Genomic DNA, 21,961 nt, shown 5'->3' with positions numbered 1-21,961 from the left:
ATATGTGTCTACCTAATGAAGTTTAAGAACTTCAGGCTGAGATGTGAAAGCCCCCCCCCCCCCCCCCCCCCACTGCTGAATGTCCCATCAGGAGGAGCCCCTACCTCCAGCACTGGCTGCTTCACTTATCACATCTATGACATCACCCCCCAACCCCATCCCAATCAACAGCTGCATCCTCCCTCCATCACTGGCCTCACCCCACTCGTCCTCACAGCCAGGATCTCTGGCCAGCGCGGGTCAGCCAACATATCAGCAGCTCAGTCCTGCCTCACCAATTATATCTTACCAGACTTGATGCTCACGTTGGGTCCTTGAGGTCATTCAGAAACAAGATTTTGTGTGGTTCTGTAACACTACGTGATAATTATCTCAGGATTTTAACATTACTGAAGTCGTTGTCTTTGCACGACCATATGTACTCATAGTCCTAACACAACCATGTAGTTAAAATTGTAATCATCAGTTATTTATCTTCTAATCTTATGATAGCCAAGTGGCCTCAACAAGCCAACGTATCTTATTTGGTCCTATTTGAAGACCTCAGCTATGTGCCTCCTTCAGCTGGGGCCAAAACACTTCACTTGTGCAGCGATCTCTGAAACTTCTTCATGATTCAGTCCAAGCATGTTCTGCTGCATCATTAACACATACTGGCATCTCTCCATCTCTGTCCCATCTGCCACTATTCCACCTTGAGCTAAAATGCATTTCAGTTTGTAAAATGACTTTGGAATGGGTAAAAAAAAAAAAAAAAAAAAAATCATTCAAATATACATCTATTGAATGTATACTCTGCTCACCCAGGTTCTGATAGCTGCTTTATGCCAGCTTTTACTGAATTTATTCAAGGCGGAAGTTGGATTCATTTAATTGTATCCAGGCTTCTCAAAAGTACTCCAAATTGTCTGTAAGGACTGAAAATGCATTTTCGCTAGTTCAGATTCATCAAAAGGTCTTGCTCATCCAAGTCAATGAAAGAAGCTTAAGCACTTGAGGCTGGTTTGCATCGAGAGTACGTTCCTCTCTGTTGGACTTGCAGCTTGGTTTGCTGGTGCTGTAGAATTGGTCCATTCAGTTCAGTGAATATTGCATCTGTCCTTTATATATGAATGTTACCTTTCAATGTGCAAATGGTTGTTATGGCAATTGTGTTGACCTTGGTGTAGCATTTGAAATGGGTATATTCCTTTTGCTCTTTTATATGATTTTTTTTCATTTTGTAGAATAAGCATGGCATTTAAACTATGTGACTCTCTGCCACCATATCAGGCATAAATTCTAAAGGTCTTCCAAATGGTCTGTTTTCACTGCAGCTGAATTAATGGTATTTAAGATGAATATTTGTGGCTACTGTAACTTACAGAAAAGGACAGGGGTTATTTCAAGAGGCAAAAGACTGTACAAGATTGCACAGAGGTGATTATGGGAGCTGAAGTCCCAAACTAGCTCAAATCTGTGTCGTAACCTACAGCACTTCACCTCATTTAAGCACTTTTAAAAGGCATTTAACATAAAATGATTTTAAATTAATTTAATTTAAATTAATTTTAGTTTTTACTTATTTAACAATGTTTAATTACGTGTTAGCTAATGTGTTGAGATTAAATGTTCTCATAGATAACTAATCTAAATGTAAAAGCATTATAACGATACTTATGCCTGATTCTTTGGTGCAGAGTCACATAAAAGTATGTACAGTGTTACAATTTTTTTAGAATGTTAATGTAAATTACAGATAGAAATAATTTGCATATATGTATTTAGGTATACATTTTATTGCATCACATATTTCAGAGAAGGCTATTCATTAAATCTTGAGTAGAGTAAGTGGTTTATTAAATTTGTTTTACTGTTATCTTTGAGTAATGAGATAAAGTAAATGGCATATTATTATATTTTCATAATGACAAGTTTTCCAGTGTCTGATATTATCATAAATATTGTGCAAGTATATAAAAAAATTCTTACTCAGAGTTAAAGACAAAACATCTCAGAGGTTGGATTGAATGTTCATCCCCTACAACCTCCAAATTATGGAAGCCAGGAAAATTCATGGGTGATTTCATACCTCCTGCATAATATTAGTTAAAACTTGTTTAAGTGGATAAATAAGAAAAAAGTCATTTCAAGCGACAGGAACACATATAAAAAATTCACTAGCTTTCATGGGCTATGCCAGGTTCAGCAAACCACAACAGACATTCAAAAAAAGCACAGATGGTTACTTGTTCATCAGTTTCTCTTGATAAACCAAATAGGAGTCCATTCTCAGAAGAGAGTTTCTGACTGGTTGTCTGATGGTGTTACCCTAGCTGGCTGAAGGGCCAACAGGAAGACAAGCAGGACACGGATGTCCACTATCACTCGCTCACGGGGGAGGGCAACTTCAACTGGCGCTTCGTCTTCCCATTCGACTACCTGCTGGCCGAGGAGAAGATTGTCATCTCCAAGAAGGAGTCTATGTTCTCCTGGGACGAGACTGAGTACAAGATCCCCGCCCGCCTCACCCTGCAAGTGTGGGATGCTGACCACTTCTCAGCGGACGACTTCCTAGGTGCGACAGCCCCCTTCTTCAACCTCCCCCTGAAGAATTTTTTGTTGTTGCTGTTTTGTGGCTGATGCCCTTTTCATTTTTGCAAATCTAACCACAAATCATTGTAAAATTAATAAAAAATAACATTACACCCATCTCATAAGATTCTTGAGGCAGTAGTTGTTACTCATAGAAATGTCAAATATGACTTATTGATTGCTGATTTTCTCTCAAAACCTCAGTTATGAGCAGGAAAAATTAAAACTGTCTCCAAATGTGCTGTTTACCTTTATGCCTACCTTACATTTATGGATCATAAAGGTTTAAAGTGACTGTGCTTGTTCAGGAGTAGTGTTGAGGCCTGCACTCAGCTTTTTGCCACCACTCTCTCTACATAGGTGCAATTGAGCTGGACCTGAATCGGTTTCCTCGAGGTGCGAAGACGGCCAAGCAGTGTTCCGTCGACATGATTCTGAATGAGCAGGAGCTCCCCACCATCTCCATCTTCAAGCAGAAGAGGGTCAAGGGCTGGTGGCCGTTTGTAGCGCGCGACGAAAACGACGAACTGGAGCTCACGGTAAATCACAGATGGACTTAACTCCAGCAACAAATGAACAGCGTTATAAAAAAGAATAAAATGAATACAAATGCAACAACAAAATTAAACATAACTAGACCTCTGATGTGGCTTTCCAATTCAATATGAAACATTGCTATTTTTTTTGTGCAAACTGCATTAGCTACTTCCAGGTATATTTTCAAATAAACGACAGTGTAGCATAGTAGCAAGGAGCAGGGCTCGTAACCACAAGGTTGTCGGTTCGATTCCCCGCTTGGGCACCACTGCTGTACCCTTGGGCAAGGTACTTAACCCAGAGTTGCCTCATTAAATATCCAGCTGTATAAATGGATAAAATTGTAACCTATGTAAGTCACTCTGGATAAGAGTGTCTGAAAATGACAATAATGTGATGTCATTTATTTAAATAGATAGATCTACATGCTTAATCACATGGTCTTACTGTCCTTCCAGGGCAAAGTGGAGGCAGAGCTACATCTCATGACAGCTGAGGAGGCAGAGAAGAATCCAGTCGGACTGGGGCGCAATGAGCCAGACCCTCTGGAGAAACCAAAGTAAGTCCATCCTTGACAACCACTCATCTGCACAGTCTAAGAGAGACCTTACCCTGGCGTCTTGTGTGTGGCCACTGTCTCTGTCATTTCCAAACTGTCTCCCACTACTGAAATAGGCCTACAGTGTCCTAACATCAGGAACTTTGCCAATAAGCAACACTCTAACAGTGACAGTAAATAATATTATAGATAATCAGTAATCAGTAATTCAGTAATCAAATTATATTACTGGAGGGCCACCATAATCAGCTCATTCAAAATTGGTAGGCTGAAAGGGGTACTTAGTGCCAACTTCAGTCAAACCCCTGAGATCATACATACATACATACATCTGGCTGACCAAATGCGCCTTGATTTGAAAAAAGGCAGTGAACAAGATGTTGCTGTAAATGACAACAACCCCAATTGCTTTCTTGTAACCAACTGTAAGGGAGGGCACAGCAATGACGCAAACAGTGGCAAAGACTTATCGTTCTCTGGTGGAATATTTATGACAGCCTTCACTCTTATTTTCACACTGTGACAATCACAATTTGTTTTTCCCCCCTGCCCATTTCTCCATTCCCCTGCTGTTTCCTTCCTGTGTGACCTCTGACCCTCTTTTCCCTTTCACTTTCAACTCTGCCATTATTACCTCCTTGTCCCCCCCCCTGCCCCCCCCCCCCCCCCCCGCCCCCTCTCTGGATGAAAGCCGACCGGACACCAGCTTTATCTGGTTCATGAACCCCCTGAAGTCCATCCGATACTTCATTTGGCACAACTACCGCTGGCTGATCCTGAAAGCCCTAGTTCTGGTCCTTCTGCTCCTTTTGCTGGGTCTCTTCCTATACTCCATACCTGGCTACCTGGTCAAGAAACTGCTTGGAGCCTAAGGAGAAAACCAATGGGTAGCCCTCTTTCCCCCTGTCCACCTTTCTGTCCTCTCCATCTCTTGTATTTCTTGATCTCCATCACTCTGCATCTTTCTGTCTGACCTCTGTATGTCTTTCCTCAGTGCTGATGTCTCTTAATCTGAAAGTTAAGTTGAAGTGGTTGGAAGGAAAAAAGATATTTGTTTGTTATTTGTTTTATATATTTCTGTTTTTTCTTTATTGATAGTTTTAATCCCCATCTCACTCATTTTATGGCTGTTCATCATCATCTCAGAATATCACTGTGCTTTGTCACTGTGAAGTAATTCTCCTTTCCCTTCCAAAATCAACAGATTGAAAGAAAAGATACTTATATGTTTTGTGCTTTTATAGGGAAGTCTATTATAGGGGGATTAAACACCCCTAAGGTTTACGGAAATAATACCGCTGTAGAAAAATGGTAACAGGTGAATGCTGATGTAACACTTCAACAGCTTCTTCAGCCTGCCTTTGCAACATATTCACTCTTTCTAAATAATTTGGACACTTGTATAAGGATATATTGCACATTTTCTTCCATTTTCATTGCACCTTAGCTTGGTAGTTGTAAGTGGGAATTGTGGTAAGGACAGTAAGCTCTTGGCCTGGAGGACTGTGGGGTTGAATACAACTTTCGACACTGCTGATTTTCAACTCCCCCCCTGTCCAAATTGGTTCATCTCTCCATCTAAATAGGTTCTAGCATATATGATTCAGTTATACGCTTTACAATAAGATAATATAAAGAGGCCCTGTTAAGGGTCTGTCTTCATTTGCCAACTAGTTGTAAAAAAGGTACTACTGTTATCTTTGGAGATATTCCCTCAGTTACTCAGAAAGGGAGTGCAGAGAGGGGCAACACTAAGCAAACAAAAACGTAGGAAAAAAAACACAGAAGAGAAGAGCATTGTCATTGGGTCACTCATACCTGAAAAAATGCTGAACAGTTGAAACAGGAGTGTATGAGAAAGATAAAACAATTAAATAAAACAGACACTCTTTTTATAAACAGGGCCATATCAACAAATCCTTGTCAGGGAAACCAGATGAGGAGGTCACAGTTCAGTCAATTGCCCAGGTCATTGCTGATTAACCACTGACACCCGCTTAACTTGTCTCTCCTTGTCTCCCTCCCATATTATAACAGCCGACCCGACACCACCTTCCTCTGGTTCCTCAGTCCCCTCAAAGCGATCCGTTACCTCGTCTGCAACCGCTACAAGTGGCTGATCATTAAGATTGTGCTGGCCCTGCTGCTGCTGGTTATGCTGGGCCTCTTCCTCTACAGCATGCCAGGCTACTTGGTGAAGAAGCTGCTGGGGGCCTGAGGTGGGGGGAGGAGAGATTATCACTCTGTACTCTCTCCCCGTCTCTGCTCCTAACCTTGCCTCTCGCTATGCAGTGCAGCACCAGCAACTTCCCTCCCACTCTCGGCGAAAACATCTCAACAGTCTCACCTTTTCAGTCAAAAGGCTCTCTGCCACATCACACGGCTAACACCATTACCTTTGCTTGACTTGCTTCTCCGTTGCCTCTAGGGAACACTTTTTAAATTGATACTCCAGTTGGTTGCTACAAAAGTGATATTGCATGGACTCTTTAAACATAAGTTTCTATTAGTATTGTAATATTTCTAGTAATACTGTAATATTTCAGATTTTTGCTGTGGTCTCTAAATCTGATGGACCTTTGTAACTGGGTTTTGATTACCCCCAAGCACTTTTGCATTGCTGAAAAAACTGAAAGCAGTAACTTTCTACAGATCATCAGTGTGTCCGCTGTGGCTCCTGTAGCCTTTGCACAGTTATGTATTAACAATGAAAATATTAATGGGTAGCAGATATCTATTTTGCTAATTAACACGTGAGTATACTCAAAATAGGAGATTTTGAAAAGGCTGATTATTTTTTAAAAGCTTTGACTATTTAAACACTTTGATTTAAGGAATTTTCTTTGTGTAGCTTAAATTTCACTCCTCAAACAGTATGGACACCATTATGTTATATGCCACAGGTCCCGTCTGTAACAAAAAAAAAAAAAAAAAATTATCTAGAACGTCAAATATGTTATTGAATGCAACTGTAATTTGTCCATAGTATTGTGACAGATAACCTCTGGTAAAACACTACTGTACTCATGTCTTGCAGGCGTAAACAGAAAAAAGCATGCAACTGTGATGTAATATTTTTTAGTGATAAATCAGTAACTACTGTACTAAGGACAAATAATATAAATTAAGGTTGTGAGGATTTCATGGGTGTAAATGCAGGACCTTAAATCTTACTTAACATTGCACTTGGGTCTTATAGATGTGCATGTTCTGTTAAAGTCCTTACCAAAGTCAATGTTTTTCTTCCCAAAGAAAGACAATGCTAGGTGTCAGTCACCCTTTCCCTTAGTGATGGTACTGCCAACCTCTGTATAACACACTCAGCCACAAATACCCCTTTTCCACTGACAGAACTGAGATGTGCTGGTGATGAGCTGGGCCAGGCTGGTTATGAGGATGAGTTTTTCAGTGCAGTAATTGGCTGTGAGAGGTATATGCTGTTGTAGATACCTAACCAGGTGTACATTCAGAGATTTTTTTTTCAAGCTTTCATTCTCGCAATTTTTGGCTAACTAGCTAATTCACAGGTATACAACTACCCTTTCTGTGGTAAATGTAAATGTAAACATAGCTATTAAATGCTGTAGCTGTTGCATACTTACATTGTTAGAGTACAAAATCAACATTTGATTTTAACAAAGGTTATTGAGCAATACTGATGTGCAGACATTTGATAGGTAAATAGCCTGGTACAATGAATCAAGCCCTCCTGTTGCATTTCCTTCCTCCAGATAGCTTTGGTGATGGCACCAACACTACAAACAGCACTAACCCTGCTTGCAACCTGCTTGTAACCAGCACCAGATCAGAGTGTTTCTCAATCTTGACAAAGATTGTGGAAAACAAACAGGGCCTGTATGCTTGGTTGCGGACTGACAGTGGAAAAAGAGGTCTAATGTTTGTTATATCACATTGTGTGCTTCATTTGAGAAAGCCAGTGAAGCATTAGTATCCCATTTTAAGAAAGAACATGATAATGAAATTCTAAGAGATTTGGCTGAAGAAAACCTCAGTTTATCGCGTTCCATTGTTTTTGCAATTCTTGTGACAAGTGAATCAATATAAAGATTGTTGGAACGTTCTGGTTCCAAGTTTTCCGGCCTTTATTTGAGAGAGGGCATCAGAGACCTTAGTGAATAAGAATGTTTACTGGTTCAATACCGGTTCAATGCTCTAAAGACCACATAGAACAGAAAGGTTTAAAATGAAGGGTTTAGAAATGGAAGTTTTATTAGTGTCTTATAACAAAGGTCTCAACCAGGATCCCAGGAAGGAAAAAGAAACAGTGTGAGCTTTCCTCAACACGATCTGACATCTTGTTTTGCAGTGTGTCGTTTTCTCTGAACCGAGTTTGCTCTTGCTGAATTGTAGTCCTGGTATGATTTGTATTAAATCCATTTGGTTCGTTTGCACTGATTCTCGCTTGTTTATATGATTAAGAGTGTAAAATATATTTCCTTGGTCTACAGTGTGCAATATTTTTTTTGTCTGTATTAAATGATGAAGAAACAATAAAGAGATGAACGAATATTCGGGTGACTCCCCTGGCTTGTCTCTCCAGTCGCCCCAACACCAGCATGTCGTGGCTGCTGAACCCGATGCGTGTCACCTGTATCCTCGCCTGGCGTCACTACAAGCTGCACTGTATGGGACTGCTGGCTGTTCTGCTGATCCTGCTGTTCTTGGGCCTGCTGTTCTTCTCCATGCCAGGAGCTCTTAGTCAGAAGATCGTGAATATTGGTGGGTGACTGGACAGGCGAGACCAAGTGTCCCGGGCTTTTTTAATAAAGCAGACAGCTGCACGCCATCAGTGTGGGAGTTTGTTGACTGTGAGGACAAGAGCAGCCATTCTGTGGTGTGAAGGGTCACGTATATCCAGTAGCACACACTGCACTTATGAAGGATGATGATAAAGAAGCCTGTGGAACGTGTGGTTTACGTGTATAGACAAAAAATATGTGTTGAAGTTACAATTATCTTGTGCCACTAACAGACAATACTATTCAGAGCTGAATAACCCTGATTGACTATATTAGAATAGACATGGACAGCTGTGTCAAACTTTTTAAATAATCATAGGTAATCCTACAGAAGCATATACTTAAATATAAGTAGTATCTGTTTTGAACATTTGATTTAATTCCAACTTTAACACATAAATGTAATATTTCTATATTCAATTAGATACTACATTTAAAATTGGCAGTTTTTTTTCTTCTTACTCTCATTAATATTTTGAATATCTAAAAGTCCAGCACAACACAAAAGTCTGTTACAGCATCAATAAGGCTTTATTTGAAATGAACCTATTTTGTTCACTGTTTCTCCTCACTTCTTTCCTAAGCAGCCATTGGTAGGAAATTCATGTGTTCACACAGTAGTGACTTCACTCTTGCTGAAGCTGCATTACTTTTGTGGGTGGGATTAATAATTCAGCATTCACCTGTTAGAGGAAAACATTGTGTCAGTTCATTAACACAAATAACTTGATTGAAATATATAGAAATATTGTTCAGATTCAATCCTGTGTTATAATATTTTGATGTTATACTTTTTCCCATTTCACCAATTGTGTACTAGACGCGTCTCATTGTGACAACCCCTGTACTTGCGAGGCGAGATGAATGCAATCCAGCAATACACTCGCATGCAGTCAACAGCATTTTTGCATGTCACACAGCACACTACAGAACCCACTGGAGGATATGCTTCACTCTGCTGACCCCATCTGAGCAACTCACAGGTGCCTAAGAGCAGTGAGATGAGCAACTCCTGGTGACATACCTACTCCTGTCTCTGTGGGCTGTGGCCTCCCTATCATTGTTGGCTGGTATCAAACCCGGAGTGTAGAGCTCAGGTTGTGCTCAAGGCAAGTGTACTAACCACTGAGCTCCTCAGGAGTCCATACTTTGATATTTTGAGTGACAGATTTAAGTATTCTTTTACGTATACTTTTATTTAACATTTTCTACTAATACAAGAAATCTTCAAACCTGATTGTGCATGTGGCAAGAAATAGCTGATCAGACTTTACAACAGTGCTAAGCAATGAGACTGAAGTTTGGACTAAGTGTGTTATCTGCCTCCACTGAGTTTCATGAACCAGCAGTTTTTTCCTGTAGTGGCATATGCGACGACTCCTTAATCCTTTTTATTGTACAATATGCAGCTGGTCCCATTTTAATCCCCCCCTGACTCCGCTTCCTCCTGCTATGCACATACTCAGGGTAAGCGTGTAACACTGTAACAGTCCTGAGTGCATGCAGTTATCAGGGCCTGGCTGTAGTGAAGTAATGAATTTGTGATGCATGTGTTCCCTGCTGATCTGCGATCGGCGCAGGCCTCGTGACTGCACTCACCCTGGAATTGACGTGCTTCTGCAGAAGCCTCCTCATCTCCTCGTTCTGCTGTTTCAGATGCTGCGTTTCCTCCAGCAGCTGGGCCCTCTCAGTCAGAACAGTGCTGAAAACACACAAATTGCTCACAGTAAGACATATAACGCTAGTCTTTTCTGTTGTCTTCAACTCAAAAAAAAAATCCAATAAGTAGTTGAAAAACACTTTGGAAATGAAATCAATTGTTAATGCCACAAAAGACAGTTACATGAATGGGGTAATAGCAAATCAAAGCGAGACTGACATTAAGTTACATTAAGTACTTTTTTCTACCCAGAATGTCTGTGCTATAATCAACTATAATCAACTTGAAAAAAATCCAGGGAGTAACTTGTTTAGCATTTATCTGAATTACCAAAAAAGCTAACAGAAACAGTTCCTGAATATGAGTTACTGGAAGTGCAAAGCCACTGGGTGCACAAAATTACTTTTCATCCTTTCTTTCCATGAGTTTGGTCATAGTTTTGGGGCTTTTTTGCCCGGTACTTAAGATAACATGGATGCGTGTGCCAATTTGGGCTCTCGCCCACTCACTGATACTTATCCAGCGCAGTCTCCAGGGTGTCCCACAGCTTCAGCTTGGACTCTGGGATGACGTTGGCCGCAGCTTCCCAGAAAGCAGCATCTGCTGCTTCATCCCTCTGATCCAAACTCAGGATTTTGGACTGCTGTTTTTTCTCCCTGGAAATCGGTTATGAATCACATTTTAGACATGTTTAATAGATTACATTTTTGTCACTTGGTAGACGCTCTTATCCAGAGAAACATACATGTGTTACACTTTTTACATGTTATAATGTCATAATGTAGGGTATAAGTCCTCTCATCTTTCTATAAGTTTAAAATCAAAATGAAATTCATAGCTAATTATGCTACAGATAAATATATTCTAATAAATATTAAATTTGTTATTAATCAACTGGTTGACAGCTTTTAGTACAAAAACAACTGAGATTCATATCCAAGCTGTATGAAAATCCATTTGCATCAATGATCAAATTAAATATGCTGGTGCAACTCCTTCATATTGCTGTGTCTTCCTCTCTATTTCCTTGTTCCATTGAGAATAGCTGTGTTAATCTCTTACACAACGCTGGGTAATTTATATCGAAAAAGAACCACTACTCTTACATTGACGTTACATCCACCCTACTCTGCATTGTTTCCATGAGAGGTGCTCCATGAAGAGCTCTGTGACATTTCCTCTGCTGTATCAAAATCAGTTTTGACTGACTGACTGTAGACAAAACTCACACTAAACTGTCAAACAGTACTGATGAAAGAAAGACCACACAGGTGAGTTTGTTGTTCTCCATTTGTGAGTGTAAGTGAGAGCTTCCCAGTTAAGGCTTTTAAAGCTCGTCTGTAGGCCCCTCCGACTCAGTGGAATGAATCCGCTGTGACTGATGGCCCCCCAGGGCCTCAGTATGCTCCCTTCCACTCACTTGGGCTTGCAGTGCTCAGCGGTGAAGGCGCGTAGCGCAGCCAGGACGTCGTTGGGGTGAATGAGTTCCCAGACGGGACTACTCCCCTCTCTCTCGCTCTGGGGCCTCTCCGCTGTTGTGGCCTGAAAGAGGAAAAAAAAATGAATTACTTTAAAATGCAATCTGAAAAACATTATCTATCTAGCTAAACGTAAAGAGTAACTGCTCTGCCAAAAATATTACTGAAAATACAAATCATCTTCCTCTGTGTCTCCCTCTCTTTGTTTGTAAAGAGATTTTTAATTAATGTTTTTAATGAATTTCTTAACGTAATAATAAAGATGAAGCCAAAGACAATTTTTCATTTGTGGACAATACATTCCATTCTGTTTTCTTATATCTTGTTCTATTATATTTTAAAATATTAAATTATTAACTTCAACAACAAATTGATAATAAATTGTCCTCTGTACAATCACACATACAGTATCAAATAAATATCCTCACACAGTTGAATAAATCTCTTCAATCCTACATAACTTTACCAGTTCCTCACCCTACCTCCTGGCTCTCTTTCCGCTGTTGTCCATACTTGATGAAAAACTTGGCCAGCTTGAACATGTCCTCCTCATTGTCAACCCCAATTGCCTTTATGAGTAAAGTCAATTCATAGTTACTTTTAACTTAGATTAGTTAAAACACACTGCAGCCAGATTCAATCTAGCTACAACGTGTTTTGTCTTTAACGTTATGTAACTCTCTTAACTGTCACAATATTAGTCCTACACAAAAGTTTTGATTCATTTTAGTGACTGCCATACTATTAATCTTTGCTAAAGGAGTACAGGGGGAAGTACATTACAGTTAGACATAATGCATGCTAAGAATAAGTTATTTAACTAAGGCCTGACTGTGAATACAATAATCTTAAAATAAAATTATACTTATACTTGGTTTACATATAAATGTGTGCAAAGCTTAACAGCTTAAATTACGTACCGAGAGTATAATATCCAGCTTCACAAGGGACTTCTCATCTTTCTCCAGAGGAGCCAGGAGTTTCAGAACTTTACTATCAATCAAAAAACCCTGTTGGGGACAAAAATACAGTGAGATGGAAGAAGTAAATGGGATCTATAGTAGTCATAAACATATTTTACTTTTAGAGGATTTTCTGTGAAGTATAGTGTAATTTCATTCATTTACATAAATTTCATATGACACTACGTAACAGGCTTAACAGGCTTTCAAATTCTGTAACGTTCTGTAGAGAATGTTAAAAATGCTGCATATAATGGCCCAATTTACTATATTCCATATTCAGATTTCATGGGTAATTATATTCATAGCATTACTGCACATGCAGCCCAGAGGCAGAAATGGATTCCTTTCTTAGCATAAAAGGCCAAAGGCCTGGGCTTTGATGCATAGGAAGGACCAGCTGTCCCTACCGCCTCGTCGCACAGGAGTTCCAGAATCCTCTTGACTGTCATCACGGAGACGGTCGACTCCCCCTCCCCGCTGACACTGCCCGGTCCGCTCTCAGCGGATTCTGAGGCAGAGGCCTTGGGGCTCTGTGTGCTGGGTCCCGCCTCCTCCTGGGCCTTCTCTCTCTGCGACTCCGTGACAGATTTTGGCGTGGGGAGCGGCTGAATTCCGGGCCCTGTGCGCTCCATGAAGGGCATGGACGGGCGCTCCCACACCAGGCCCAGGTACTGCTCGTGCACCATACGGTCCATCTCCAAGGCCTTCTCCACCAGCCCCTTCACCTCAGTCTCATTCATCAGCCAGATCTCCTCAAACTTCTTTGCGTCGACTGTCGCAAAGTGCCTTCAGAGAGGGAGGGGGGAAATCAATCCGGCGACAGCACTGGAAGCTAATACAATCCTCCCCTTGTAAGAGCAACCTGAGCACCTTATATACCATGGGGTAATTTTCTAAGGCAACCCCAATCCCTAGGAATTTCAGAGTATGCTGACCGTTGCTTCACATATTGTCAGAAATGATCTTTACAGGACTTAAAATGTCTGGCATTAGAGCTCTGTCTGCATGTCATCTGCCAAGATAAAACCCCCAGGACTACAGTTTCCCAGCCCTGCTTCATACAGAGTATTAAAAACTCTTAAAAGTGTGCCAGTGAGTGAGAGTCCAGAGACACTTCCTCTGTACTCACTTCATCTTCTTCTCCCTGTGCTTGTTCTCCTGCACGATGCGTTTGTAGTCGTCGATGATTGACTGGTTCTCCTCCATAGCCTGCTGCTCCTGCTTTGCGCATCTGACCTTGAGATTGTTCAAAGCATCCTGGAGTCTGAGACAGGGTTGACAGGGTGACATTCACATTTAATCCATTCTGTCCTGTTCATTCGGCTGTTGAATGCACATTCAAAGTGAAATACGTGTGTGGAAAATTACAGAAAAAAGCAACAAAAGGACACTCTCCATTTTCCACAATCTGGCACATGTATTTCGTTGTATGAATCCCATTGGGCTAAACTGAATTCTATTAGGAAAGTCCTCTTGGGAGAACAGTACCTGGTAATTTTCCTCTTTTGTTGAGTCTTGGTGATGGTGTTTTCCTCATCTCGCTTCTTCAGAACCTGAAGGTTGTACTCCAGCTTCTCCTGGTTCAGTTGGTAGGTGGCTTTCATCTGCTGCACCTGCTGCTGAAGCACCTGAAGGAAGACGGCAGTGTCTGTTTAGCAAACACATTGTATAAAAGAGATGTACTGGGATCTCCGTCCATACCAAAAAGCAGGTAAACACAAGTTACTTCAGGGCAAGTGGTTGGCTGCATGTTGTTGCAAGTACAGTGATGATGTCCCCCTGAGTAGGGTAGACACTCGCAAAATAATGTGAAAGAAATTTTTTGAACGATCGCATAACAGGTAGAGAGCCATGTGGCAACAGTGTGGTAGACACCATTGACAGTGGTGCCTCCTATTGGTGTGGAGGGCACAGAACTCACCTTCACCTCTGTGTCCAGTTTGGTTTTTATGGCATTGCACTCCTCTGCATCCTCTTGTCTCAGCTTCTCCAGCATCATCTCGTTCTCCTCCACCTTCTTCATCCTTTGCATCAGGTACTCCACCTGCAGGAAGCAAGTTTAAAAACAGTACAATGAAGGGCCTATAGCTGTGCTTTTGAAATACTAACTAATGTATTATTATTATTTTATTAAATTATATTATTTGGTTTTACAAAAAAAAAAAGAAATCTACAGAGCAACCTCTATGAAATCATCATAATTATGTAATCACTTGCTGCTAAGTGTGTGATGTTAGTGAAGACTTGGAGAATAAACCCTGATGAGACCCCTACCTCCTTGTCACGTCTTTCCTTCATCTTCCGCTCCCATTCCACACGGTTTTTGTGAAGGAGCTCTGCACGTTCCTTTTCAAAGGCACTCTGCGTGGCAGTTATGTTCAATTAATATAAACTCAGGTTGTCAGATTTCATTTAATTTCCCTCTCAACTTCCTTTCAATGTGATGGTTACTTACATACAGACGTATTGTAGGCCTAAGGACAGTGACCAAAATATACAAACAAGGAAACTGCAAAGACGAGTGCAAGAAACTTATCGATGTTGTGCTGCCAGTCATACCTCAATCTGTGCAAACTCCTGCTTGTAGGATTTTGTCAAATTCTTTATTTGTTCTTCCATTCTCTCGATCATGAGATCAATGTCCTCTCCTTGCCTCTTCAAGTCTTTCACATAAAGATTGTCACTGGCTTTCAGCTCCTGTTGACACAGCATGCTATGTTAAAAAATGTAAGGTATGCAAGTTTCTCTGGACAAGAGGGTCTGCTAAGCAAAGCAATACTAACATGTGGTGTGTGTGACTCATATGACATGGTGGCGCGCGCCTGACCTCTTGCAAGTCATTGATGAGCTTGTTTTTGTCCTCAATCAGGAGGGCACACAGCTGCTGCTGGCTAACCAGGGCGTCACGAAGGTCCTGGGGGATCTCCTTCTCCTTGGCCAACGTCCATTTCTTTGTGATCTCCTCAAACTTCTCCAGGCTTGACTTGGCCTCATTCTCCAGCTTCTCTACTCTTTACAGGGAACAGTGGGCTCAGATATGAACTCGTATGAAACGTATGTACAGCCATATGGCTCAAGAGATACTGGGTACAGTTGAAACAAATCAAATGCATTTGCAATACAAACCAGCACACATTTTTGCAATACACCTGGGTGGATTTTCCCGTAGCAAAAATGCTGTCATTTTTCATTAACTGCTTCGTAGTCACTTATCCAGAGAGACTTACGTAGCTCCCATATTATCTGCTTTACACATACTGTTGCACCAAGTGAGGAGGTTTGTCATCAGACACCGGATTATTTTTCCTGGAGTTTTTCTGCATGTTTGTCTTTGCAAAAACACGTCAAGTGCACTTCTTTGCAAGGCACTACAAATGTAATCCATCCTTCACCACAGTGGGTGTAATTTGCCAATAAATCCCAGTGCTGTGTGATGGGTGGGCTTGCAGGAGGAGCCTTGGGGAGGGTACCTCAGCCTGCGAGCTTCCTCCTCCTCCATCCTCCTCTGGGACTCCCTGTAGTCAGCTGCTGTTTCGATGTTGGTCAGCAGCTCTGTCCCATCGCGCTCTAACTTAATCATGTGCTATTGGGGAGCATAAATAAATGCACAGAGAATAGCAGAGTGATCTCATCATCGCAACTCACAATGACAACTCCCTCTCACAAAATATCTGCAAGCTTAAGTAAACATTGTGCAAACACCAAAAAATAAAACGCAAAAATGATCTGAGACAATACTGCTTTGCTTAGTTTATTTTCCAGAGGGTGGGCGGTTGTTTAACAAAAAAAAAAAAAAGTAATCAGCACATCAGACTTTCATATAAATGTATTTGGACTGGAGATGATGAACACAGCAGCAATGGGCTTTACCTTTAAAAAAACACCCCCTAGGGTACCCAAGGTAATGACTGCATCCTTTGGGCAAATTCTACACAGACTGGCTACCACGAAACAGAATCTGAATAAGGGTCTGGGATAGTCTTTATTTCCACTATATGAGGGAATGGACTGTTAGATACTGAATTTACTTTTATTTAGCTTTGATACACTGTCCATTAATTTTAATCAGTGCTGTTTTGTCTTGTCTGTCTGTGTTGTTTAAAAAAAGAAAACGAATAAATTACAGAAGTCTTGTTGACTTTGAAGCAAATTTATTCAGACCAAATATGTCAAATAGGCATGTAAGCTGTTCTTTCGAGAGAGAAATCACTGACGTTTACACAAGTGTGTGAAGGTCGATGAGAGTGAATGAATATCACCTACCTCCTCACTATGCTCCACCTGCTTCTGGCTCTCTCTGGCTTCTGCCTGCTCATCCTCCTCAGAGTCATCGCCAAGTTCCTTGCTGCATATAAAAAAGTAATGAACAGTGTAGACTGCAGAGTGCACACTGACACCGACACACACACACACACACACATATATACATACACCTTTTATAATAATGCTAATTTAATTGCAGTGAGGGTAGATATTAGCTTCTCTGACTACCTACATAACAGAACATAGGATGCAGATTATCTCACCTCTTCTCACCATCTATTCAAAGGCTGTAACACTATGTAGACTTTCGCCAAAGATTCCAAATGGAAATTGATTGGTTCGGCTATTATTCAAAATATATATGAAACGATGCAGAATGCAACATTTTCTACCTACTTTTAATCGTTTTAAAGTAATTGCAAAGATATGCAAAAAAAAAAAAAAAGCAAACACAGTTTAAAGTGGTTGAACCTGAAATTATTTTTTAGTGAAAACATTCAACAAGAGGCAAAAACAACAACTCAGGATGAGTTTTAAGTAGGCCAAGACTATTTTGACAGAAGTATGAAAAGAAAACCCAGCTAACACACCTACTATTATCTTCCTAATTTGTTAACAACCGAGAGTGAGTCCTGGTATTTACGTTAGCTAGACTAGGCAACTTATCTTCGCAAACACACGCAAATTCGCAATAATAAGGGCGGTGTGTTATTCTCTAGATTTTATTCCATTGATGAAACTGTAGTTACCTGGCTAGCTAGATGGTTAGTCATTAGCTACAGTTCTACCTGTTAAACATTACGCACACGTGATGGATCTAAAGTGGGATATGGTAACGTTAGATCAAATTGGCGAATTTACCGATGCTTTGCTTCAATTTGCTGCGCAATACGTTGATGGCGTGCCGCAATTCTCTCCTGTGGATTGTCAGACTCCACGGAGGGTCCGCTTTCCTCTTTGCTTGTGTCCCCGGCATCACTCATTTCGATGACTGCTTAAAATAGAAAATTATGATTTGCATAAAGTGTTTTACAACAGCAACAAGGATTACTTGTTTTCTCTACTCTAGACACATTAGGGAAGTTGATATTGTTATTCTGGTTGCTACGATACCGCCGAATACGTCACCTTTCAACAGGGAACTTCTCATTGGCTCACAGAGTAGACGGACGAATGGGATTTTTTATTAGTAACCTGACTTAACCCAACCACTAGAGAATTAGATTATCGCACTGTTAAAATTCAGGGAGTTGTTTTTACGGCACACCCAACACAAAAAAACATGGCTGTTGATAATTATTCTTGAACATAAAATATACTTTTTTTAAATTGAAAGCTCCTTGTGAGAAATCAAGAGTATGTGGCGCTTAATTAGGATTGAACAAAGGTCACACCTGAGGCTCAATGGGATGTTGATACTCTACTGCTACTTCACTGAAAAGAGGGGTCAATCTTTGAAAATTCTAAAACACAGTGCTAAGATTAGGTAAACTGTAGTGATGTGGTTACTAATGTTACCTGAAAACTCCCAAGGTTTGCATGCTGTTCTTGTGTCTGCTACCCCCCATCCCCTTCTGTGGAGATTGAATTTACTCTCTGGGATCACTTCCAGATCCCCTTGTGTGTGTCCTATGATGAACTGAAGTACCGTGGAGGTTATGGGCCCACCTTTCAGCCTAGACTGTTCCTGCTTGCTCAGCCCTGCCTTGTGCTGGCCGCGTAGCCTTGTAGCTGCCAAACCTGGTTTTCATTCCAAAAGAGCTCAGTAAAATGAATAATTACTAATTCAGTGACAAGCATAAACACTGAATGAGTTTAATTATATTACTCAATTAACTGGCATGGGGCCCCAAAACAACAACAATGAACCAGACAACGGTCCTTTATCAGTTAAGGGTATGATCAAAAAGTAAGATGACAAAATTTATTTCTGATCTCTCTCTAGATCAACAGCCTTCCAACAACACTTTCATTGCACGAGACCATGTAGCATAAAAGTGTAATTAGTGTATTAATTTCAAAACTCAAACATCAAGCTTAGTTAGACTAACAACCAGCAGAGGGTCCCCTGTGACAAGGATTGTGCAACACTAGAGATAGTGGTGTCATTAAAAATGGATGTTTGATATAGTCACAGTCCAAAAAAATAAATTAATTAATTAATTAAACAAGCATATAACCTTGTGTACGACTTTCCTTTATTGAAGTATTAACGTTATGCCATCACAATAAATAATTACTTGTCATTGCATTTACAGAATGCTTTCAACCTGTCACAGACCTGGTTACTGAAGTAGAAACTGATGTCAAAGACCCAGTGTGTGAGAATTTTAGAAGCAAAGTGGAAGGTTAGAAATATATACATGAGTCCTCCCCAAAGCTTCAGTGTAGATCAATTATTTGTGCTAACTATTCCATTGAGAACTACTGTGATTGTGGCAAAACATTTTCCCTCCCATATTTAAGTTCATGTTGTTATAATTTGTATGCTTGTTTTTAAAAGTGTGAATGTGAAAATACTGGCGCCTGGGCCCTGGTCTCGGCCCTGGGTGAGCTGCAAGATGGCGCAACACTGCACCAAATAGTGAAGTCCGAAGCAAATTCGAACAAAGTTGTGATCATGAAAGCCTGCCCTTTTGCAAAGCAATGGCTGTATAGTTCAGTCTCCACCATTCCCACAATTTTGAGGCAGGCAAGGCAGATACCCCATTCTGAAGAGGAGAAAAGTACCAGTCATTCAGTTTTTCAGTCCAATGGGTAAGCGGCAAACAATAATAAATGAAAACACATCAGGAATAGCGATAAACTGGCATGACATCAAAGAAGGAAAATGCAAGTAGCCAGGTGCATACAGTACATCATCGGCAGGTACAATACAATGTAAATAATTCTGTAATTATGATATATGCTTTTTAAAAGAGAATATGTCATGAGGGTAGTTCATGACACCACATATGAAAGTGATTATAGGGGCCTATTATAATGAAATATGGAAAAAAAAGAAAAATATTATGTGATTGTATTATATAAGGTTACACATTTGAAAACACTTTCATTATACAAGAACTTTCTGAATCATGATGAGGAGGGTTATGCATTCACACCCCCCTCTCCCTCAAATGTTCTAATCAAAACTTGTAACTCACATTGAAAAGTTTCACATTAAAAATTGGAGGAAAAAAAAAAAACTTCAAAAAGGTCCAGTTTTGGTTGACTGGCCAACCACTTTGTTTCTGGAAATGTACAAACCACATATCACAACCACGGTCAACTAGGACAAATAAAGTTCCTACAATTCTCAGGTACAGTTTGATTTTCAGAGCACCAGAACAATGAAACCAGCAAACGCTTTACCTTTTCCTTAAGTCTGTTAACCCATCTATTTGGCCGCCTTTATTCAACAAAAAAAAAAACAAAAAAACTCTTAAATAATCCACCTGATGAAAATTCTCTCACAGCAGTGCCCACCTCCTGGAATTTGGAGGCTTGAAAGCCAATCCAAAAACACAAGTTCAAACTACTTCACACTGCTTCCCCACCAATGCTGTCAATGGGTGAGGCCAAATTCAATTTGAAGCATACAGTAACACACATGGCTCAGCATTACAGTAAGAAACATCAGGACCCTAAAACCTGTCTACTGCAGTAAATAAAATAAAACGCGTCACCAAGCTTTCAAGAAAACCAATTTCCCAACATCTATAGTTTTGTTTCTAACATTTGTAACGACAGATGTTATGAGGATCAAAAAACAAGGACAAAAAAAAAAAAAAAAAAACATTGAAGTGCTTTAATATTTTGTGTTACTTCCTGTTCCCAACAGCACTGCATCAGGTCACTCCTGCACTAAGACACCTTGAGGTAGAACAGAGAGAGATGACAAGTGCACAGACAGGCATGTGCCAACAACGGAGCAAGGATTGCAGTCGCTGTCAATATACAACGTAATGCCAATGAGAATTTTTAATTTTTTAGTGGCAGACAAATGCCCACAGTGCAGCAACTCAATAGCTACAATGAAAATTCCAGGAAAGAAATAGTTCTTACAAATTGTTGGGCCAAATATCCAAAATCAGTAGGAACACAACAATATTCAAGTACTTGTGTATCTAGTGCTTTAATAATTGACGTTTGTAATAGGCTTTTGTAAATGAACTATTTAACTGCTTAATAAAATGAACAGTTGCATGGAGTAGGTCCATATTTCAAAAAAAACACAGCGATAGAATTAAACACCATTTAACTGTGGAGATTCCATAGGATGCTTTTAGCACAAGCTACAGCTGATGCCCTTTTATGTTTGGGGTAAATATTTACTAGTAGTTTACAATGGGGGGGGATGACAAAATCCAATCTTGTTCTGAAATAAACCCCACATAATGAGGGCTGTGGGGTTTGGGTCAAATTTCACCAGTGTGAGCTGATGAAGATGGATTCAATAACAGTTTTACGGCATTTCAAAGTTAACTTCGTAAATATTGCTGATATGCCTTTGAAACTGTGCGGAATGCAACACAGCTAGAGTGGTTCAGTGCATGGAAAAGTGGCAAGGAGGGAACAGGAATGGCTTGAGTAGTTCAACCTGTTCTACGCAGAACCCCAACGACCACTTATGGTCTCGATTAGGACATATAAAGAAAACACATTTTCACACACAGTACTTGTTTGCACTGTACACTGTAATAGGATTCTATCATAAATATCACGTGTTTATGGTTCAGAGCACTTGTCCAGTTTACAGGGGACCTGTAAGAAGGCTTTTCCCCTCACCAAAATGGCACATGATTTAGCTCTGTTAGGCTGTGTGGTGGCCCTATGGCATTACACCAGGCACAACACTGCCACTAGGTGAGGGTGAGACCCAAGGCACCACTATCACCTGTTCTGTATGACTAGCTCCATGTCAATGCCACAACCTGGGTTTCAATAGCTGCTTCTGTTTGAATGATTAAACATTTCTCTTATGCAGCATGGTGTCTATATTATACATGTAGCCTTATAAGCATGTGTACATATATACACACGTTAAATAATGAATTTTAATATACAATACATTTCCATGGTTAGGTATTAAAGCTGTGAATAAAGATTAATATGAATAATTATTTTAATGAACATGACTGTGATACCAAATACTTTTGGCTACCATCTTAGAATTTGAGGAA

At 40.3% G+C, this 21,961-nt stretch overlaps 2 protein-coding genes across 2 annotated transcripts in view; one reads left to right on the top strand and one right to left on the bottom strand.

Moving 5' to 3' along the window:
* otofa (otoferlin a) overlaps window positions 1–6,048 on the top strand; it is a 93,347-nt gene extending 87,299 nt beyond the window's left edge. The window contains exons 43-46 of the mRNA XM_036549549.1: window positions 2,316–2,557; window positions 2,935–3,113; window positions 3,570–3,670; window positions 5,708–6,048. Of these exons, the coding sequence (XP_036405442.1) occupies window positions 2,316–2,557; window positions 2,935–3,113; window positions 3,570–3,670; window positions 5,708–5,888 (703 nt within the window). The 3' untranslated portion in view covers window positions 5,889–6,048. The remainder of the gene's footprint in view (window positions 1–2,315; window positions 2,558–2,934; window positions 3,114–3,569; window positions 3,671–5,707) is intronic.
* Window positions 6,049–9,007: 2,959 nt separating this feature from the next.
* Window positions 9,008–17,897, bottom strand: drc1 (dynein regulatory complex subunit 1 homolog (Chlamydomonas)). Its single transcript, XM_036550217.1, has 16 exons — window positions 17,658–17,897; window positions 16,797–16,878; window positions 16,004–16,116; window positions 15,361–15,544; window positions 15,093–15,230; window positions 14,808–14,894; window positions 14,455–14,577; window positions 14,022–14,161; window positions 13,663–13,797; window positions 12,941–13,319; window positions 12,489–12,578; window positions 12,051–12,137; window positions 11,511–11,632; window positions 10,600–10,746; window positions 10,030–10,132; window positions 9,008–9,113 (listed from the first exon to the last, which is right to left on the bottom strand). The coding sequence occupies exons 1-16, from the start codon at window positions 17,777–17,779 to the stop codon at window positions 9,057–9,059; spliced, it is 2,109 nt and encodes a 702-aa protein (XP_036406110.1). The 5' UTR covers window positions 17,780–17,897; the 3' UTR covers window positions 9,008–9,056.
* Window positions 17,898–21,961: the final 4,064 nt, after the last annotated feature.

Source organism: Megalops cyprinoides, chromosome 17, assembly GCF_013368585.1.
Source record: "Megalops cyprinoides isolate fMegCyp1 chromosome 17, fMegCyp1.pri, whole genome shotgun sequence".
NCBI classification, from domain to species: domain Eukaryota; kingdom Metazoa; phylum Chordata; class Actinopteri; order Elopiformes; family Megalopidae; genus Megalops; species Megalops cyprinoides.
The sequence above is the reverse complement of the archived record's forward strand: the minus strand, read 5'-3'. Positions and strand labels throughout refer to the sequence as shown.

Excerpts from the sequence above, each read along its gene's own strand:
- drc1 (XM_036550217.1), bottom strand. The coding sequence starts at position 17,779 with ATGAGTGATGCCGGGGACACAAGCAAAGAGGAAAGCGGACCCTCCGTG. Across the intron at positions 12,138-12,488 it reads AGCTGGATATTATACTCTCG|GCAATTGGGGTTGACAATGA; the intron begins GTACGTAATTTA and ends TTACTCATAAAG. Across the intron at positions 10,747-11,510 it reads GCTGAGCACTGCAAGCCCAA|GGAGAAAAAACAGCAGTCCA; the intron begins GTGAGTGGAAGG and ends ACCGATTTCCAG.